General features: G+C 44.1%; 1 protein-coding gene across 6 annotated transcripts in view; it reads left to right on the top strand.

The window, feature by feature from the left end:
• The window catches only part of GCNT4 (glucosaminyl (N-acetyl) transferase 4), a 28084-nt gene extending 8269 nt beyond the window's left edge, over positions 1 to 19815 (top strand). For 5 of the 6 annotated variants that reach the window (XM_043470682.1, XM_043470686.1, XM_043470687.1 and 2 more), the window contains exon 2: positions 15628 to 19815. In XM_043470682.1, coding sequence (XP_043326617.1) covers positions 15629 to 16993 — 1365 coding nt within the window. In that variant the 5' untranslated portion in view covers position 15628 and the 3' untranslated portion in view covers positions 16994 to 19815. Of the gene's footprint in view, positions 1 to 3150; positions 5171 to 15627 lie in introns of those variants that run through there. The other variant, XM_043470684.1, reaches the window with a different exon arrangement.
• Positions 19816 to 21933: the final 2118 nt, after the last annotated feature.

Genomic DNA, 21933 nt, shown 5'->3' with positions numbered 1-21933 from the left:
CATTTGAATCAGTTCTAATGAGGTGGATGAAACTGGAGCCTATTATACAGAGTGAAGTAAGTCAGAAAGAAAAACACCAATACAGTATACTAATGTTTATGTATGGAATTTAGAAAGATGGCAACGACGACCCTATATGCAAGATAGCAAAAGAGATACAGATGTAAAGAACAGATTTTTTGGATCCTGTGGGAGAAGGTGAGGGTGGGATGATTTGGGAGAATAGCATTGAAACATGTATATTACCATATGTGAAATAGATTGCCAGTCCAAGTTCAGTGCATGAAACAGGGCACTTAAAGCTGGTCCACTGGGACAACCCAGAGGGATGGGATGGGGAGGGAGGTGGGAGGGGGTTCAGGATGGGGGACACAGGTACACCCATGGCTGACTCATGTCAATGTATGGCAAAACCACTATAGTATTGTAAAGTAATTAGCCTCCAATTAAAATTAATTAATTTTTAAAAAAGAAAAGAAACATGTGGATAGAGAACAGACTTATGGACACGGGGAGAGGGGAGGAGAGGGTGAGATGTATGGAGAGAGTAACATGGAAACTTACATCACCATGTGTAAAATAGATAGCCAACGGGGATTTGCTGTATGTCTCAGGAAACCCAAACAGGGGCTCTGCACCAACCTAGAGGGGTGGGATGGGAGGGAGATGGAAGAGAGGGGATATATGTATACCTGTGGCTAATTCACGGAGAAGGCAATGGCACCCCACTCCAGTACTCTTGCCTGGAAAATCCCATGGACGGAGGAGCCTGGTAGGCTGCAGTCCATGGGGTTGCTAAGAGTCGGACACGACTGAACAACTTCACTTTCATTTTTCACTTTCACGTATTGGAGAAGGAAGTGGCAACCCACTCCAGTGTTCTTGCCTGGAGAATCCCAGGGATGGGGGAGCCTGGTGGGCTGACGTCGATGGGGTCACACAGAGTCGGACACGACTGAAGTGACTTAGCAGCAGCATGGCTAATTCATGTTGATGTTTGACAGAAAACAGCAAAATTCTGTAAAACAATTATCCTTCAACTGAAATTTTTTTAAAAGAGAAAAAAATGGTTAAAATTTTAACCGTGACTCCATCCGTGTCCATCTACCTCTCCAGCCAGCCAGCCACCCATTTTTCCATCCATCTATCCAGCCACTCACCCACCCATGACCTCGCCAGCATTTATGGGACAGCTTTTCTAGGATAGGCTAAGGAACAAAACTTTTTAACATTACTGATTTTTTTTAATGGTTTTCTCAAATGGCACCTAATGGCTTTTCCTGCCAGTTCATGAGCTGAGTTAGTCATCACCGTGTTCATGGGAGTGAGTACCCCTGACCATCTTTCACAGATGAGGAGGCAGAGTTCTAAAGAGATTAGTGACCTCTTGTCAGTGCAGTTAGGACTTCAATTCAGAAACCTTGGCTTTAAATTCCAAACGTTAATGCTATACACAAATAAAGCAGGAGGGTGAGATGGAGGCAGCTGAGGGTCTGGCAAGGAGGAGAGGAAGGGGAGCATGTAAGAGGAGGAGGGAAGAACCACTGCACACACTTCACCCTCCATGGTGCTGATCCTCTGTTTCTTGACATACAACAAGCTTGTTGCAAAACATGCTCCCAAGAAGGCAGCCAAAACTGCAAGGTGACCTTCAGAGATCCCACAGGGGGTGTGCTGTAAGCCGAAGAGAGCTCACCGGAGGCCTGGGAGCAGACTGCTCCGTGCATGCCAGTATCAGGGTTAAATTGGTAACTCTGAGAGTTTGCTCTTCTTCAGAGGTTTATCTAAAGCCACCGTTTGCCTCTAAATCCAAACAGATGAGAGTTTCAGCCTCATGTGAGACACATTTGTGCTTGCCTATATACAGGATTATACTGTTGTTCAAGTGGACACTTTAACGTGGTTTCAATTTAAGCTTTATTCGTGTGTGTGTGAAGCATTACCATTTTCATATGTTCTTTCAGAGTTGCATCTTTGCAAATTTGCTTACACATATACAGGCTTATTTTTCTAACATAATAAAGCTGTAGAGTGGGTGGTTGCTGCTGGTTGCATGGTTTGAGGATTGGGGGCTGAGGTTGCTAGTGTTCTCTTGGCCTGTTCACGGTCCTAAGGTGGTTGCTACAACACTAGCCATCATGTGAGAATTCCAAGCAGAAAAGTGGATCAACGAGGAGAGAAAGCCACACTAGCATACCATCTGCCCTGAATCAGGTTCATCTGAAGAGCCTTCCCAGATACCCCACACTGTATTTCATTGACTACTCCTCTACAACAGAGGCTGGGGGAAAAGTCTTTTAGAGGGGTATGGTTCTGCTGTCACCGACACAGAGATTCTCTTAGTAAAGGAGGGTGGATGTTGGGAGGCAATTGCCATCTTTACCAGAGCCATACCTGTTAATACAATCCTTCCCTACCAGATCTGTTTCTGAATTTCATCCCACTGAACTCTCTCTACTCTGGCCACACTGTTTCAGTGATTGTAACATTATAATCCACTTGGAGATCTGAAGAGTCTGATTTCTACTTTTGTGTTCTATTGAATTGGCATATAAATTTGCTGAGATACTTAGTTTTTAACTAAATAATCTTTAAAATTTTTATTAGCCAAAAATAAAACCTCCATGTTGAGACCTGTTATCTTAATTAAAACCATTACTAAAGAATATAACCAAAAAGAAACAGACTATGGTTACCAGGAGAGAGAGGGAAGGGGGAAGGGCCAGATATGGGTAGAGGATTAAGAGGTACAAGCTACTACGTATAAAATAAATAAGCTACATGGGTATATTGTACAACACAGGGAATATAGCCAATATTTTATAAGTACAAACAGATTATAACCTTTGAAAATTGTGAATCACTGTTTTGTACACCTGAAACTTAACATTATAAATCAACTATACCTCAGTAAAAATAAAAATAATAATAAAAACCATTGCTACAATGCCTCCTTTAGGAGATGCCAGCTGGAGAATTTCCTGAAGTCATTTCAAGATTTGACTTTGGATAAGACATTTTGGGCTTCCCTTGTAGCTCTGTTGGTAAAGAATCTGCCTACAATGCAGGAGACCCGGATTTGATTCCTGGGTTGGGAAAATCCCCTGGAGAAGGAAATGGCAACCCACTCCAGTATTCTTGCCTGGAAAATCTCATGGACTGTAGCCTGCCAGGCTCCTCTGTTCATGGAATTTCAAGAGTCAGACATGACTTAGCGACTAAACCACCACCACCAACACATTTTACACAAAACCTCTGCTTTTGAAATTACTGTTTTGGCAGAATTTTCCTGAGCCCTGCCGATTTTATTTGCTCCATCCCTTTAAGTTCCTGGATCTTACCTTTATAGTGTTTCTGTGCACACAAGTTCTCAGGACAATACAGATCTTGGCTTGATCATGACAGCCTGACAGTGTTGCCAGCCTAGAATTTTTTAGTGAAAGTGCAGAAGCATATTGAAATCTCCAGCTCAGCTCCCCACCACACTGGCAGAGCATAGAAGACAAACAAAGGAGCCTTTCTGATGATTTAAAACTGTGTGTGTCTAATCCATTCAAGAAGAGCATGGGCTGGCCTTAAGCCATTTCTGCTGTCTGTAACCTTGATTCACATCTGCAGGCCCCTGTGCTGTCTCTGTGATGTACTTATGAGCCCTGGAGAGTCTACTTTAAATGCACATGTGGAAATCAGAGTTACTGTACCTCTTCAGTTGCTGCATAACCTTTGAGGAATTAATTTTGGCCAGTGTGAAACAGAGAGTTAGCCATATAGTACCAAGTAAGTGCTTCCAGAAATTTCTGGAGTGGGATGGACCCCAGGTAAATGCTGGACAGAGAAAGTTCTTTTTTCTTTCTAGCACACTAAACATGCATTTGTTTGTTCATTTGTTCATTTAAAGGAGTTAAATGTTTTCCAGTTAAGGTTTTCCTCTTTATAGAAAAAGAAGCCAAAATAAAGCCATATTTTTAAGTTAGAACACAAAGCATAAACTATGTATTGGTTTGTATTGGGCCAGCTAAGTATGGAACACAGAGATGAGAAGAACTAGAGAAAGGAATGTAACTTTGCTGTTTATAAATTTGGGAGATAGCTTAAGTACATCAGTAAACATCTTTTTTGTAACCTTTTATATCTACAAAGAAGGAAATATTTGATTTAAGCTGTTGCCATCAGAGCTAAAATATGACAGCATAGGAATTTTTGAACCAACCCTCAACGGGGTCCCCAGCCCCAATCTTTTTTTTTTCTTTCTTTCTTCCTATGGAAAAACCCAGTGTTTTGCAACATAATGAGGGGCACAAATTGTTACAAAATAAGAACTTTTCACCCAGTAGGATCATTACTGGTCCTTTCAACTTCCTACTGCTGCTGCTAAATCACTTCAATCGTGTCCGACTCCATGTGACCCCATAGATGGCAGCCCACCAGGCTCTGCCGTCCCTGGGATTCTCCAGGCAAGAACACTGGAGTGGGTTGCCATTTCCTTCTCCAGTGCATGAAAGTGAAAAGTGAAAGTGAAGTCGCTCAGTCGTGTCCGACTCTTAGCGACCCCATGGGCTGCACCAAAGACTTCTTAAGTCATAAAGCTTTGCCCAGCAGGATACACAGTCAACTTTTGAGGTTTGCCCTGTGGACCAGATGAAACGAAGCCCAGAATCCTTGGCCGTCTCCCAGTTGGTGTGACTATAAACAGCTGGCTGAGTTCGGCACTTTTTTGCTCCATTGCTGCAAGCCCAGATTTCTGATGACCTTGAGGGTCGGACGTGAGGTAAATACATCCTGAGGCGGGTTGCTCGTTTCCCATGTGAACTTAAATGACCCTATAAATCTCTCCCAAGCTTGAGAGGAGCCAGCCAGGTTGCTATTTGGAAGAATTACAATGTAAAGAGCTGTTTGATAGACTGAGATTCCCGTCCAGCATTTTTGTTCAGGCCTCTGTTCTCACATCTTGTGGGTTAAGTAAACCTTTGTTTAAGAAAAGTTGTGACCATAGTCTTTGTACTTGTCAACAGAAGCCTGCTGCCTGTAGAGGAAACTGTCAGTTGTGACATGTTCCCCAGGGACCATGACCACATCCCCTTTGGATGAAGGGCATCTCGTTGCCCCAGTGAGACAGTTTTAACTGAACGGACCATCGGAGCAGCTGAGCCAGGGGAGGCCCTGTTCAAGGGTATGTTCTGTGTACGCACATTGCTGCAGCTTTCTCAGGGCTCTTTGTTACGTGGCTCCTGGAGATGGCTTTGCTTGCCAGGGATCCTAGAGGGAGTCACTGCAGTTTTGTACTATCTAGAGAATCGCCCTAAAGATAGTGAACTCAGGGAAAGTTTATAGCTATTGCAATGCATAGAGTTACAGAAACACTTCAGCTGGTTGTAACCACACAGAAGTAGTTCTGTTGGCTCTCCTTGGGTATCTTTGAAAGGAATTCTTTGGCTCTTGATCTTTCAAAAGATATAGAGCAGACGTGGGGAAAAAATTCTAAATTTAAAAATTTTAAATTTAACCAGAGTAAATTCTTCTGCCTTTCAAAATCCAAGATAGGTGTATGTCTTCAAGAACAATATGCGTCAGGCATTAACAAAAAAATAATGTTTTCAGGAAGTGAAAAACAAATAATAATTGAATGTCAGAATGAAGAGAATAATGAATGTACTATTTTAGAAATATAATGAATATACTATTTTATAAAACTGGGAAAGAGTCAATATGTTGGTTTCCCAAGAAATCATCCATCTTGTAAAGGTCCTAGTACCTGACTTCTGCACACCACAGTTCTCTTCCCATAGTTATTTCACATGCATGGTGGTATAAGACATTCATAACAGCATTGTTGGGGTGCAAAACCATTATCCTGCTCAACACTTGGGAAATAAAAACTTACCCAAGATTAGATGAAGGCTTTCCCAGGTGGTGCTGCCTGTCAATGCAGGAGACGCAAGAGATGCAGGTTTGATCCCTGGGTCAGGAAGAGCCTTTGGAGAAGGAAATGGCAACCCACTCCAGTATGCCTGCCTGGAAAATTCCATGGACAGAAGAGCCTGGTGGGCTACAATCCATGGGGTTGCAAAGAGTCAGACACGACTGAGCTTGCATGTGTGTGCAGATAAGATTAAATGACTTCAGCAGGGTCACTGGAGGCATCTTGGTGGCAGAGCCCAGGTGGGACCTGGCTCTTCTGACCTTGTCCTGCTGAGCAGCACTCTGGGCCAGGTAGGCGTGTACTCGGGGCAGCCGGTAGCGTAATTAGGCTTGTCCCAGAGACAGACGTAAGTAAGTAAAGTTAACTGCTGCTGTGATGAGGGTGGGATTCCCTGGTGGCTCAGAGGGCCAAGAGTCTGCCTCCAACGCGGGATGAGTGTTGAGAGGCAAACAGGAGTATGACATTCAGGAAAGAGATTCGAGAAGGGTGATTAGAGAGGACCAGAGGGAAGAATATTTCTCTTACAACTTGAGGGATATGGAAGGGCCAGGCAAGCCAAGATTCAGGAAAAATGATCCCAACGTGAGAATAGCAAGTGCAGAGGTCCTGAGGCAGGAAAGTGCAGAGGTCCTGAGGTGGTGTTCTAGGAACTTGTAGAGAGGCTGGAATTCCTTAGAGCTTAACGAGTGATTAAAAAAAAAAGACTGAATAAAATGAAGTTGGTTGGAGAGGAAGGCAGGGGCAGGAACTGGCCATGGAGAGGACTTTGATTTTACTTCTAAGTGCAATGAAGCCCAAATGAAGGTGGCGTAGGTGTGGGGGGTGGGGCCAGGCTGGGCGTGTGCTCTGACTGATGGTTTTAAAAGATACTTTTGACTACAGTATAGAGAGTGGGTTAGAGGGAAACGAGGCGGGCGAGTAAGGAGGTTACTTCACATACAGGTGAAAGGTGGTGCTGGCCTGGACTAGGGTGGCTCCTGCAGAGTGGAAAGGGATGGGTGGATTCCCCGGCCTTTTAGTTGTAGAACCAACAGGGTTCTTCTACTGCCAGGAGGCTGAATGGCAGGCTTGCTTTACAGATACTAGTGTAGGCTCTGAAATCAGCCACAGGTGAAAATCCTGGCCCTTCTACATCCTAGCTCTTCATCTTCTACAACTCAGTTCCCTAATCTGAAAACTGGAGACGATAGTACCTCCCCCACAGGTTTATTGGCTGGAATTCCTAAGATACTGTAAATGGTACTGACGCTCAGCATGGACCATTAGACAGATGGGCCTGTGTGCACTGACGCGGGCAGAACAGCCTCAGATAAGGGGCTGGTGGAGCCAGATGGACCTGGGGCCTTCTGAGGGACCTGGGTGGGGGCAGCAGACGGCCCCTCTGCCCAGTCCCTTGGAGAGAAGTAGCTGGAAATACCAAGGCACATGTAGTGGGGGAAGGTGAGGAGTGAGCCAGCATCTAATGACAACTAGGCCTCTGCTTCCTCACTTAGACAAGGAGGAGTTTGGCCTCAGATCGCTGCTGAAGTCCTTGGCAGCTTTAGATTTTGCTTCTAAGCTTCTTCAGGAATTATGGGATAATTAATTCAGCTTTGATGGGAAAGGCCCCGAAAAGTCAATTCTATTGTTTCAGTGTTTCTCCCTGTAGAAAAGTATGCTGACCTCAGTTAGAAATCCTTTATTTTCTAACAGTTCACAGACCAAGTTTACAATAGGACTCATTCACACTATATTTTGAAATAAACAGCTACAACAGTGCCTGTAGAGTGAGGTTTCTCATTAAAAAGTAAGCCAAGGGTGGGGGCGAGGGGATAAATCGGGATCGACATGTACACACTAGTATATAGAAAACAGATAACTATTAAGGACCTACGGTGTAGCCCAGGGAACTCCAGTCAGCACCCTGCAATGACCTATATGTAGAATCTAAAAAAGAGGGGACATATCTACATATATAATGGATTCACTTTGCTGTAGAGCAGAAGCTAACACAACACTGAAAATCAACTATCCTCCATTAAGAATTAATTTTTAAAAACAACAACAACAAAAAGTGTGTTTTTACAGCAACAGAACAAGCCAAACAGGCCTGTTTCCTAAAAGCAGTCTGGATGGGTACACTGTCCACAGAGCATCATGGCCAGGCGGTGGATTACTGGTCAGCTTCGTTTTCTTCCTTGGACTATTCTGACTTTCTGATTTAAAAAAATAGGGGGAAAAGGAAGTTTCCTTTTACAGTGACTGGAGAACCTTTTCTTCCTCCTTTGGAGACCACAGCCTCCTGTTAGCCGAGGCCCGTCTGTCCTCCGTCTACATCGCGCTGCCTTACCGGCGCCGTCCCCCGGTTCTTTTCCTCTTTGGCCTGGGCGGGTCTTCGTTGCCGTGCGGGGTGTCTCTCGTTGCCCCGAGCAGGGGCTGCTCTCCAGTTGGAGTGCGCAGGCCGCTCACTGCGGCGGCACGCGCTCTGGGGCACGCGCGCTCCAGGAGCCGCAGCGGGAGGGCTCAGTACTCAGGGCTCCCGGGCTCTGGAGCACAGGCTCAGCTGCTCCTCGGCATGTGGGATCCTCCCAGATGAGGGATCAAACCCGTCTCCTGGCGTGGCGGGTGAATTCTTTACCACTGAGCCCCCAGGGAAGCCCCAGCCACACTGTGCTTACCGTTTGCCTGCTCAGTCTGGTGATTACTTGCCTTTTGCAATTGTCCTTTTGACTGCAAGGAGATCCAACCAGTCCATCCTAAAGGAAATCAGTCGTGAGTGTTCATTGGAAGGACTGATGCTGAAGCTGAAACTCCAGTACTTTGGCCACCTGATGCGAAGAACTGACTCATTGGAAGAGACCCTGATGCTGGGAAAGATGGAAGGCAGGAGGAGAAGGGGACAACAGAGGATGAGATGGCTGGATGGCATCACTGACTGGATGGACATGAGTTTGAGTAAGCTCCGGGAGTTGGTGACGGACAGGGAAGCCTGGTGTGCTGCAGTCCATGGGGTCGCAAAGAGTCAGACATGACTGAGTGACTGCCCTGAACTGACTGCAATCATCCTTCTAGAACAATGAAGATGTAAGGTCATCAGAGCAAAAAACTGGCCTTCCTGCTCCTTTGCTGACTTCGGGTGCTCTGGGGGCGCTGAAGAAATGCGTCTAGGCTGTGCTGTCCCTCCACTAGTGGTCTTACTCCGAAACTCTCCTTGGGTTTGATGATGAGCATGTCATCAAGGGGAGAATGAGTGGCTTTGTTGAAATCAGAGCTCTGCAGTAGAAGCACAGTATTTTTTTTTTTTTTAGTGAGCTCATCTTTATATTAGTGTTTTTAAGCAATTCCTCTCTGTAAGAAAGAGAACTCTGAAATTCCTACATCAATATACTCTTCAAATCTTATTTTTTACACTGACATATAGTGATTGAAACTTTAAAAATTTATAGGAGGCCTTCCCAAGTGGCACTAGTGGTAAAGTATCCACGTGCCAGTGCAGGAGATGCAGGAGATAAAGGTTTGGTCCCTGGGTCAGGAAGGTGCCCTGGAGTAGGAAATGGCAACTTGCTCTGGTATGCTTGCCTGGAAGATTCCACGGTCAGAGGAGCCTTGTGGGCTATAGTCCATGTGGTCACAGAGGCAGCCATGACTGAATGACTGAGCACACACATGCACAGAGGATATATCCACTATGTAGAGAGAAATTGCACCCAGAAAATGTTCTAAAATAATTAGTGATCCTCAGAGAACCCAATTTTTAACACTGGTCACTACAAGAACAGGTGAATCAGTGAACAGTCAGTGACAGGACACAAGAGTAACTGATGGCAGCATTTCTCAGGGTGAGCCCACTTTCTTCTCCTTTCTTAGATTCCGTTGACTGAACCATGGACTAATCTCTTCATCGGCATGTAGACTGACTCCAGCCCCTGGCTGCAGGAACAGAACTTGCTCATCAGCCAGCATTCCTCCAGGCTAATTCTCCGTTTAAACAAGCCCTTAAACTGGGTGGAAGGTCTCCGGACCTCAAACATGGTTTGATATTCGCTTCTGTTCCAACTTTAAGACAGAGAAGACATAGTAATGAGAAATTTTAACTGAGGACTAAAACTGTTGTGAAAAATATTTTTTATTTATATTCCAAAAAACAGCATTGCCTACAGGGTTTGTCCCTGCAGCAAAACTGTCTTGTGTTCAAGTTCCAGCTGAAGCACTTTCTAGCTCTTTATGTCGTTGTTCAGTCACTAAGTTGTGTCTAACTCTTGGCGACCCCATGGACTGCAGCACGCCAGGCCTCCCTGTCCATCACCAACTCCCTAAGTTTACCCAAACTCATGTCCGTTGAGTCGATGATGCCATCCAACCATCTCATCCTCTGTTGTCCCCTTCTCCTCCCACCTTCACTCTTTCCCAGCATCAGGGTCTTTTCCAATGAGTCAGTTCTTCGCATCAGGTGCCAAAGTATTGGAGCTTCAGCTTCAGTCCTTCCAATGAATATTCAGCACTGATTTCCTTTAGGATGGAATGGTTTGATCTCCTTGCAGTCCAAGGGACTCTCAAGAGTCTTCTCCAACACCATAGTTCAAAATCATCACTTCTTCAGTACTAGCTCTTTATAACCTTGGGAAATTTCTTAATCTCCATGTGCCTCAGTTTCCCGTCGTGTTAGAGGGATAGAGGTAGCATCTCCCTGGTTGATCCGTGGAGGAAACTGTTGCTAAATGTGGAGTACCTAGAACCATGTGACAACTCTTTCCTGAGTGGTTCTACATTAATAATCATGGTATTGTTAAATTAGTAAAGACCATTACATGAAAGCATTCAGGCATTGATTCTAAAGTATTGAATTTATGTCAACACTTTGGGGTAAAATGGGAGACAGATTGAAAAATAGCCCAATAAGCCATAGGTCTGGGCAGGATCTTCGAAGAAGTCATTGAGTAGTGGTAGTAACAGGAGGAGGAAGGAGGTTGGGGGGCTGAGGAGGAGATGATGAGGCTGAGGGGGAGCCAGGATCTGGACTGGGCCAAAGCTCCGTGCATTCAATCCCTTTAGGGAATTACTGTTCTTTACATCCTTTTCTGATGGGGCAGAGGGGCGGCGGGTAAGGGGCTCGCCCCGGGGCCCACACGGGGCCTCCCACAGGCTGAAGCCTGGCTGTATAGCCAGGACCACGTGTGCCCGCCTCTCCTCCCTCTCAGCCTGGAGCAGGAACCTAACTCTCAGCCGTTCTGTTCTCCCTCTGCCTTTCCACCTCCTCGTGTGGTCAGAAAAGTGAAGGTCATTTCCTTCACATTGTCTGCCTATAATTACCTAGTGGATTCTTTTCTTTAAAATAAAAAAACAATCAGGACATCCTGTGTGATACACTGGGGAAAAATCCAAGATTCGATCTTCCCGGGAAGCTGGGCGCTGGGACGTGTTCCGGGGGCCTCTTCGGGGACTCCTTTCACCCGGGCTCCTGAATCCTCACAGCCCAGGGAGCAGGGAGCCTTTCCAGTCCCCAGTTTGAGACTCGAGAGGGTCTCAGGAGGGTCCCCGAGGTGCCCTGAGCCCTCCCATCTGCTTTCTCTCCGCTCCCCCCCCATTCCCTGCGCTCCTGGGAAGGTGTGCGGTGTGCAGGGGGGGCGGGGGCAGGCAGGGAGGGAGGTGGGGCGCAGAGGCCAGCTCGCCTGCAACATGCATGGCGGGCCCCCCATTCTCAGTGCCTAGGCTAGACCCCATTCACCATTTTCCTTCCCGGGTTATTTCCCGTTCCCCTTCCTGCCCCTGTGAGGAGGCAGGTACTGCAGTGACAGCCCTGGGTTAAACTGTGGGTGAAGGAGAGGTCATTGAAGAGCTGCTCAGGGCTGTGGCCACCTAACCCTGAAGGCAGTGACAACCACTTAGCTGGGATGTGCTTTGGTGGGCCTGCTGTTTCCTTTCAGACTGTGAACGATGCCTGGGAGGGCAGGGGGAAAGAAGCTGGTTTGGGAGGAATGCTTTATTCGTCGTCCCTGTTGGGGTTTTTATTGAATTATCTGGACAGAACTTGCATGATGCAGCGGTCAGCCTTTGTTGCCATTTCCTTCTGCGTCACCACGAGGCGTTTGCACCCGTGTGGTGGTAACTCCCCAGCACGTCAGCTTCCTCACCTGCCTGGCTGGGTAGGAAGGAATTATTTGTAATATGATTATAAGACTACTTCAAGGCAGAGACACAGCAGCCTGCTCTCCGCCCATGAGCCATTCAGTGGGAAAGAGCAGACAGGTGCTTGTCGAGGGGGCATGGCTGTGCTGGTTCCTAGGACAGTCTGAGCTGAGCAGGAGGCCGGGGCTGCCCGGAGGGAGGGTCGCAGGGCGCCAGAGCAGGAGAGGTGGCGGGCACACAGAGAGAAGCCCTACGGGAGCGTCCTGGATCCTCGGTCTGAGCTTCGCCAACCAGGGAGGAGAGTTAATTCTAAAGGAAGACAGGGAGGGAATTGGGGCGGCCCAGAAACTTGCTTTCTGACTCCTCATATGCCAGGCATTTTTAAGAAGGAGAGCTTACCCTCCAGGGCTGCCTTTAACATCAGGGGAAGCAATCAGCCTTCCAGTTCTGTCCTGTCCTGAGTCCATGTGAAGCCCCTTCACCTGCTTACTACGGCCAAAAATGCCTTTGAAAGCACTCCCTTTCCCAGGTTAGAAGGAACAAGGGGTGGAGGTACAAGTCCTTTGATCAGAAAGAGCTTTTATCAAACGGCTCTGGGGAGAGTCAGCAGGTTATCCCCCTGGGCGCTGGAGCCTTTGCTTTTACGTAAGTGTGAGGATGATGGTCAGCAAAGATATTGTCTGGGCCTGGTATCTGGGAAGGAGAAGAAAGGATGAATTTGAGGAGTATTTGTGAGATGACCATATGGGTATACCGGAAATGGAAGAGTCAAGTGGCTCTTACGTTTCAAGCTTGAGTCACTGAATGGATAAATTGAGACGGAAAACACAGGAGAGGAAGATGTCACATTCACTTATGGACTTATTGAGATGGAGTGCCCATGGGCTGTCTAAGTGGAGTGCCCATGGGCTAAGTGGAGATGTCTATCAAGCAGTTGGATGTTCATGTCAGAAGCTTGGGCAAGAGGTGGAGGCTGAAGGTAAAGACGCTGGCAATGTATACATGGAAGGTGAAATCCTGAAAGCAAGGGAGAGTGTTCGGGAGAAGAGCAGTAAGTTGAGAATAGGACCCGAGGAAAACCCAGAGGAGTCTGAGGTGTGGCAGAACAGTCTCTGCAGGGCACTTCACCGTTGATAAATAAAGTGTCATTCTTCAAAGGGAGTAACTCAAGTGAAGGTGAATCAGAGTATGTCATTCCCACAAGAGCTTTTTTCAATTAATCTATTTAAAAGAAATCTACGAAAATAAATCGGGTTCAAATGTCTTGCTGTTTCTTTCTAAGGAAATTGGGTTCAATGATTATGTCCTTGTTTATGGTTTATTGAGATGTATAAGGAAATTCTATATGGGCTCCTCAGACCTCCCCAGTCTCAGTATTTGAGCCTACTGGAAGCACTGCTAGGAGCTTGGCCAGCCTTGCTGTCTGCAAGCCTCAGGGTAATACTTTGTGGATTTGCCTATTTCCTGCTGCTCCCCAAATAAGTACATGTAATGCCCGTCCACTGGGTAGCCCATTTTTATCTGATAAAGTAATATAATCATTTTTTAAAGATGTTCATCTATTTGGGTACAGTAATATAATCATTTTTAACATTCAAATAGTCCAAAAGGCTATCTGGTGAAAAATAAATCCCCTCTTCCCCAGGCCCCAGATTCTTAGTCCTTATGAAAATATTGGGCTTCAGCTGCCTGTTTTTGTCAATAAAGTTTTATTGGCACACAGCCATTCACACACAGTCACGTCCAGTCTATCTGGCTGCTTTCCCACTTTAGTGGCAGCGTTGAGCAGCTGTGACAGAGAAAGAAAAAGCTTACTGACGTGTGCTCTTTGTGTGTGGGCTGCTGGGTGTACATAGTCTTTTTCTGGACACATGTGAGCTCATTCTACACTCTTTTCTGCATGGTCCTATTTCTGTTTCACAGTCTGTGGTGTGTGCACGTTCGTCTCAGGTTGGGTGTAATTACTCACTGCCCTGCAGGACGTCTTAGCGGTTTTCAGTTTTAGCCTGAAATGCAGGGAACCTTCACACACACATGAACTGTTCTGGATGAGTACATAAAACTGACAGATTCAGCCAAACTGGCCCCCGACCACCTACTCTCAATGAGTCAGATTCTTTTCATTTTAAGGGCTAAATTGCTAATCCCTGTGAGGAAATGGGAGCTAACAGAATAAGGGAAATGTGCAAGTTTACCAAATTTGTGTAATCTGAATAAAATTTTGCAATGTCTAATATTTACTATAGCCTCTTTTGGGGTCTGCCCACTGCTCTTATTTCTGAAGGTGAGTGTCTTAGTCTACACAGGCAGCTATAATAAAATACCACAGACTGGGTGGCTTGTAAACAACAGACATGTACTTCTCACAGTTCTAGAGGCTGGGATGTCCAGGATCAAGACTCCAGCAGATTGCATGCCTGATGAGAGCTTGCTTCTTAGCTCATAGACAACAATCTTCCCACGGTTTTCCTCACATGATGGAAGGGGCAAGGAAGTTAGCTGCCTGGGGTCTCTTTTATAAGAGCACCTATCCTATGTGTTTGGACTTCACCCTCAAGACCTAAAAACTTCCCCCAAAGCCCCACCTCTTGATACAATCAACCTAAATTGGCGATTAGGTTTCAACTTAAAATTTTGGGGAGGATGCAGACATTCAATTTATAGCAGTGGAGTTCACTGGGCTTTCCCCATTTGACTTCAGATCTAGATCTCATCAGAATCTGAAGGTAAAATCAAGATGGATATTCCTTTTAGCCTCAGATGAGTCATTTACATTTTCAGTGATCTCTTTGTTGTTATTCACTCGCTCAGTCTTGTCCAACTCTTTGTGACCCTGTGAATTGCATGCAGTACTCCAGACTTCCCTGTCCTTCACCATCTCCCAGAGCTTGCTCAAACTAATGTCCATCGAGTCGGTGATGCCATTCAACCACCTCCTCCTCTGTTGTCCCCTTCTCCTCCCCTCTTCAATCTTTCCCAGCATCAGGGTCTTTTCCAGTGAGTCAGCTCTTTGCATCAGGTGGCCAAGGTTTTGGAGCTTCAGCTTCAGCATCAGTCCTTCCAATGAATATTCAGGACTGATTTCCTTTAGAATGGACTAGTTGGATCTCCTTGCTTTGATCTCCTTGAGAATCCAAGGGATTCTCAAGAGTCTTCTCCAGCACCATAGCTCAAAAGCATCAATTCTTTGGTGCTCAAATTCTTTATGGTCAAACTCTCACATCTGTATATGACTACTAAAAAATCCAGTTTTCTAGACCTCTGTCCAAACCATAGCAATCCTTCTGCAGATATGCTCAGCAGAAAATCAGACAATTAAGATACTTAGTACCTATATTTAAGGAGTTAACATTATTTTTCATTCTAATATTTGGTAATCAGTATCTCTCAAAATTAGATATCTAACAGAGAATAGGACAAAATACAACTGTTGTACATATTTCCATTTCCTTATTTCTGGATTCTTTAAAGGACAAGAACACTTATTTAAATCACCTCTGGGCCCAGCATTCGGCCTAGTGTGTGGTAGGCAGCTAGTGGATGTTGGTTGAACTAATTTTCTCTTCCTATTTCAACTGAATTGTTCCTTTGTTCTCTTACAGAATGAAGACATTCAAATGTTGTTTTAAATTTCACCTACAACAGAAAGTTTTCATCCTGTTTCTAACCCTATGGCTGTTCTCCTTGTTGAAGCTCCTAAATGTTAAACGGTTCCTCTTCCCTGAACGGGGCATTTACTTGGTTGAGTACTCTGTAAGTACCTCACCTTTTGTAAGGAACAGATACACCCATGTCAAGAATGAAATCGGATATGAGATTAACTGTTCGGGTGTCTATGAACAGGAGCCTTTGGAAATTGGCAAGAGTCTGGAAATAAGAAGAAGAACTATCATTGACTTGGATGATGATGATGTTGTGGCAATTACCAGCGATTGTGAGATTTATCAGGCCCTACGAAGCTACGATGAAAAGCTTGTTTCAGAGGAGGAGAAAAGCTTCCCAATAGCCTATTCTTTGGTGGTTCACAAAGATGCAATTATGGTTGAAAGGCTAATCCTTGCTATATACAACCAGCACAATATTTATTGCATCCATTATGACCAAAAATCATCAGATACCTTCAAAGTTGCCATGAACAATTTAGCTAAGTGCTTCTCCAATATTTTCATTGCTTCCAAATTAGAGACTGTGCAGTACGCACACATTTCCAGACTCCAGGCTGATTTAAATTGCTTGTCAGACCTTCTCAAGTCTTCAGTTCAGTGGAAATATGTTATCAACCTGTGTGGGCAGGATTTTCCTTTGAAGTCAAACTTCGAATTAGTGTCAGAGTTGAAGAAACTCAATGGGTCAAACATGTTAGAGACAGTGAAACCCCCTAGCACTAAGGTGGAAAGATTCACTTATCACCATGAGCTCAGACAGGCACCTTATGAATATGTGAAACTACCGATGAGGACAAACATTTCCAAGGAAGCCCCCCCTCATAACATCGAGATATTTGTTGGCAGTGCTTATTTTGTGTTAAGTCGAGCATTCATTAAGTATATTTTCAACAACTCCTTTGTTGAAGACTTTTTTGCCTGGTCTAAAGATACATACTCACCTGATGAGCACTTTTGGGCTACCTTAATTCGGGTACCAGGAATCCCCGGGGAGATTTCTAGGACAGCCCAGGATGTGTCTGACCTACAGAGTAAGACCCGCCTGGTCAAATGGAATTATCTAGAAGGTCTTTTCTATCCCAGTTGTACTGGTTCTCACCTCCGAAGTGTGTGTATCTATGGAACAGCGGAACTAAGGTGGCTTATGAAATATGGACATTGGTTTGCTAATAAATTTGATTCTAAGGTGGACCCTGTCTTGATTAAATGCTTGGCAGAAAAGCTTGAAGAACAGCAAAGAAAGTGGATCACACTGTCTTCAGAAAAGTTATTTAAAGCCAAACCTTCCATAAGCACCTCATGATAAAATTGTAGTGGAAATAAGGTTAAGATGGAATTGCATGCTATACCGTGGCCAGTACCATTTGAAAGGTGTCTACAATTCCATGAACAAGGGAAAGTGACCTGGCGTTTGATGACAATTAGTCTGCAATTGGTTGGGAGTTTTTATGTTTGTTTTCACTTGTAATCTCACTAAGCTAAGTGGGAGATTTTAAACAGTCAGTAATCTGATATGTGCTGAGTTTCTGCTGTATACCAGGCACTTTTTAAAAAACATAGAGGGATTAAATCCAAGTGTCACGAGTCACAGTGACCCCATCACACAGCGATCTTCGTATCTTAGGTTCTCCATGTGATAATCAGGTTCCAGCTCCTTAGACACCCCTCAACCGTTAGAATGTTAGAAAGACTGTACTACCTCAGAAGAACTCAAAGAATTGTTCCGTTTCCTACTTGCCAAAGTGTAACTTACCTTATGGTACCTTGTTCATTGAGTGCAGGGCCCGAGACTTTGATGGCCGGACATTTCTAGTGTGTGTGTCGGGAAGGTGGTGGGGGTGCCTGGGGAGGGGCGGGTGCTGCTGAGGGGGAATGAAAGGATCTGCATGACTTTTCCATCACATTTCGCAATGGTGTCGTGAATGGCCTCCTATTTTAATTCAGCTGTTTCTTTAAAACATTTACTGATTAAAATTTAAAACTGATTAACAGTTCAGTGTCACTCTCCAGAACCTTGAACCTAACTCTTTCAGTACATAGATTATCAGTATGTGTAAGTTGTTTTTTTTTTAACAGTGCAATAGGTATAATTTTGTTTTGTGAAACTGTCAAGCTAAGAATCACTGAATTTTTTTCAAAAGGTTGTATGAAATAAGACAGCTTTCTAAATTAACTATTAGTCATTTAAAACGTGTTCTTCTCCAACAACAATCAAGTAGAGTTCAAACGTAAAATTATCAAAGCTCTAAGTTTATTGCAGTGTTCTCAGCTTTGATCCAAGAGAGAAAAAGCTAATTTTCCTAAGGACATAGCAAGAAAATTCACTAATAATATTTTAAGAAAAGTACACCTTAGAAAATTACCAAAATGAGTCAAAATATACATGTATTTTCCTGTAATTACTGTGCTGGAGGTGAAATGAGACAGGAGTGGGGGTCCTCAGAACAGGTTATAATATTTTTATGTCTACTGGGAAATCATGAAACTCATGTAAGAATTTCTTGGTGATCTTATCTTTCAATGTCAGCCTTAGTAACTACATAAAGATATGGTAATCCAGGCTAGTATGAGACAGTTGGGAAGACTGAAGTATTTAAATGTGTTTTTAAGTGTCTATGTTCTACATGTGAGATGCCTTTTGCTTGTTTTAAAGTTTATGTACTGTCTGCCAAGTGGCACAACTTCTGTCTCCCTTTCTTTTTCTCATGAACTCATTTATATTCTCTTTGTTCCCCTGCCTCCTTCAAATTACCCGTTTGTCCATGTGTGTGACTGTGACAAGCTTATCTCTTTGATCTCCAGGAGCCTCAGTTTTCTTCGTCTATAAAGGGAACACGTGGATGTGTCCTGGTTGCCTCACAGATTTGTGTGTGAGGGTATCAAATGCAATTGTGTATGAAGTGGCTTGAAGATGGGGACAAATTATTGAAATATCAGCAAGCAGTCTTACTGTGAGAGATCCCAACCCCATTGTGATCATCTTTTCTGAAAAACCTTCCAAATATACAAAGAAGGCACAGTCTTCAAGGCAACTTCTGTAACAGTCCAGTTATGAAGAAACCCCTGTCCTGACATCTGGGGTCCTTTTTAAGCCAGTAGGATTAGGAAATTGGCACAGTGGCTTAAATCAGGAGTAGGGGTAGAAATAGTTTTCCTACCATCCAGGCTTAAAAACACAAAGCCCTGCTGAAATATTTTTTTTTGCCTTTGGTCATCAGAATAATGTAAATGATGAGAAATAAATACTGACCTCCTGGTCCAATGTCTTGTCTCCTGGTGAGAAATGATCCTGTCCTTTGTTTAGTGGGAAGTTTTTCAGATGTTAGTCACTTTAATGCCATATTCAAGCGAAACATGGCGCCGTGAAAAGGTGACTGTGCCTTGTCCCCTTGGACACACTTCTCAGGATTCCGTTCCTGACAGTTTGCCTGTCGTTTACGGGAGCTTGTCAGATCATTTTCTCTTGCCTTGGGAATCCAACAGATTCCTGCATGCCTTCAAACCTCCTTCAGACCTGATTCTCCCCTGAAATTTTTTAGTATGGTTCTCTCTCATCTGGAGAATGTTTGGCAATCTGTGTTTTATAATAATTCTTTGCATAGTATTTATTGACACTAGATTCTATGTTATTTGATGATGAGACCATTACCTTGGAGTTTGTAAATTATATCAGATAATAGTGAAAGAGCCACACAAATATGTCTATATTATATGAATAATCTACTGTAATTTAAAGACCAGTGTTGCTGCTATTCTTAATGTTTAGGTTATTTTAATTGAAATATATGTAATGTTTAAATTTAGGGAATTAAATTTGAAGATTTCTCTTGCCTCCCAGAATGTGAATATTATGCATAAGTATATATATTTTTGACATGTTGTGGAGAAAACAAAATGACAATCTTTTCATGAGAATGTAAAGTGAATGATGATGGAATGAGTTTTGATTTTTGTTAACATTTTTATCAACATGTCTCTAAATCTCCAACTTTTTTTCCCATATTTCTTGAAAGACATATTCCCATTATATGAGTTTTAAATAGATTGGTGTTTCATTTTTGTATTACGCTGTTACTAGATGTTAATTCTCTAGTACTGTTAAATAAAATGTGCCTCCAAAACCAAGCCCTTGGAATCTCTGATGTTTCCTTTTTCTGGTTGTACTGGTTCCCCACACTCTTTCAGTTGATGACACTTGCCCACTATTTGAAGAGCAGTTAATTTCACTTCAGAGTCAAAAAATCAGTGTGTGTATTATACACGGAATATAGGCGCACAAACTTGAATTTAATTTGGCAAAGTCTCAAAGAATGTTCCAGAATTTCTCTTAATTCTCCTTCAGGTTAGTTTCTCCTCTCAGATTAACTGTGTAGAGAAATATTCTTGCTTGCTTGCTTACTTTATGGAAGTTTGTTCTTAATAGAGTAGGTTGAGCTTTTCCTCTTTCATTCCTCAGTCCCTGGAAAAGCAACCCTTCCTCTCTGCACCAGGATGCCTGCCCTGGCTGTGAGCCCCTTGGGTATGAGGAGGCTGCACCAGGGTCCTCAGACTCGATGGCTGAGGGATTCTGGATGAGTTTCTTTCTGTCCTGGGTAACACCATCTTTGCAGCTCTACTAAACTGAGGAGCATTTGGCATCACTGTTGCCCCCACTCCACCCCTGCTCTGAAGATCCTCCTGGCCAGTTAGTTTTCTTCTAGCACCCTTTCTAAAGCTGCAACAGTCACCATCCTCCCTAACTAACAAGGAGTATGCATGTCACACTCACAAATCACAATCCATCTTGAGGAATAAGGCTAATTTAGGAAAAGTCAATATAAAAAAACTAACATCTACTTTAACCTAAGGTTAATTCTAGGTCTTACCAAGCTGGACAACTATGCAAATCCACAGTAATCCCATGGAAGAATTTGCACCGCTTTAGGTAGTGGCAGGGTAGGGTGGGTATACAGCATGGCATTGATAACCCATTAGGCTTGATTTCCAAATTCACTTCAGTTCAGTTCAGTCACTCAGTCGTATCCGACTCTGCGACCCCATGGACTGCAGCACACCAGGCCTCCCTGTTCATCACCAACTCCCAGAGTTTACTCAAACTCATTCATGTCCACTGAGTCAGGGATGCCATCCAACCATCTCATCCTCTGTTGTCCCCTTCTTCTGTCTTCAATCTTCCCCAGCATCAGGGTCTTTCCCAAGGAGTCAGTTCTTCGCATCAGGTGGCTAAAGCATTGGAGTTTCAACTTCAGCATCAGTCCTTCCAATGAATATTCAGGACTGATTTCCTTTCAGATGGACTGCTTGGATCTCCTTGCAGTCCAAGGGACTCTCAAGAGTCTTCTCCAACACCACAGCTCAAAAGCATCAATTCTTTGGTGCTCAGCTTTCTTTATAGTCCAACTCTCACATCCATACACGACCACTGGAAAAACCATAGCCTTGACTAGATGGACCTTCATTGGTAAAGTACTGTCTCTGGTTTTTAATATGCTGTCTAGATTGGTCATAACTTTTCTTCCAAGGAGCAAGTGTCTTTTAGTTTCATGGCTACGATAACCATCTGCAGTGATTTTGGAGCCCCCCAAAAATGAAGTCTGTCACTGTTTTTGTTTCCCCATCTATTTGCCGTGAAGTGATGGGACCAGATGCCATGATCTTATTTTCTGAATGTTGAGTTTTAAGCCAACTTTTTCACCCTCCTCTTTCACTTTCATCAAGAGGCTCTTTAGTTCTTTGCTTTCAGCTTTAAGGGTGGTGTCATCTGCATATCTGAGGTTATTGATATTTCTCCCGGCAATCTTGATTCTGGCTTGTGCTTCTTCCAGCCCAGCGTTTCTCCTGATGTACTCTGCATATAAGTTAAATAAGCAGGGTGACAATATACAGCCTTGATGTACTCCTTTCCCAATTTGGAACCAGTCTGTTGTTCCATGTCCAGTTCTAACTGTTGCTTCTTGACCTGCATACAGATTTCGCAGAAGGCAGGACAGGTGGTCTGGTATTCCTATCTCTTTAAGAATTTTCTACAGTTTGTTGTGATCCACAAAGTCAAAGGCTTTGGTGTAGTCAATAAAGCAGAAGTAGATGTTTTCCGGAACTCTCTTGCTTTTTCGATGATCCAATGGATGTTGGCAATTTGATCTCTGGTTCCTCTGCCTTTTCTAAATCCAGCTTGAACATCTGGAAGTACACAGTCCACATACAGTTGAAGCCTAGCTTGGAGAATTTTGAGCATTACTTTGC

Source organism: Cervus canadensis, chromosome 6 (genome assembly GCF_019320065.1).
Source record: "Cervus canadensis isolate Bull #8, Minnesota chromosome 6, ASM1932006v1, whole genome shotgun sequence".
Lineage (NCBI taxonomy): Eukaryota > Metazoa > Chordata > Mammalia > Artiodactyla > Cervidae > Cervus > Cervus canadensis.
This window is presented reverse-complemented; position numbering and strand designations above follow the sequence as displayed.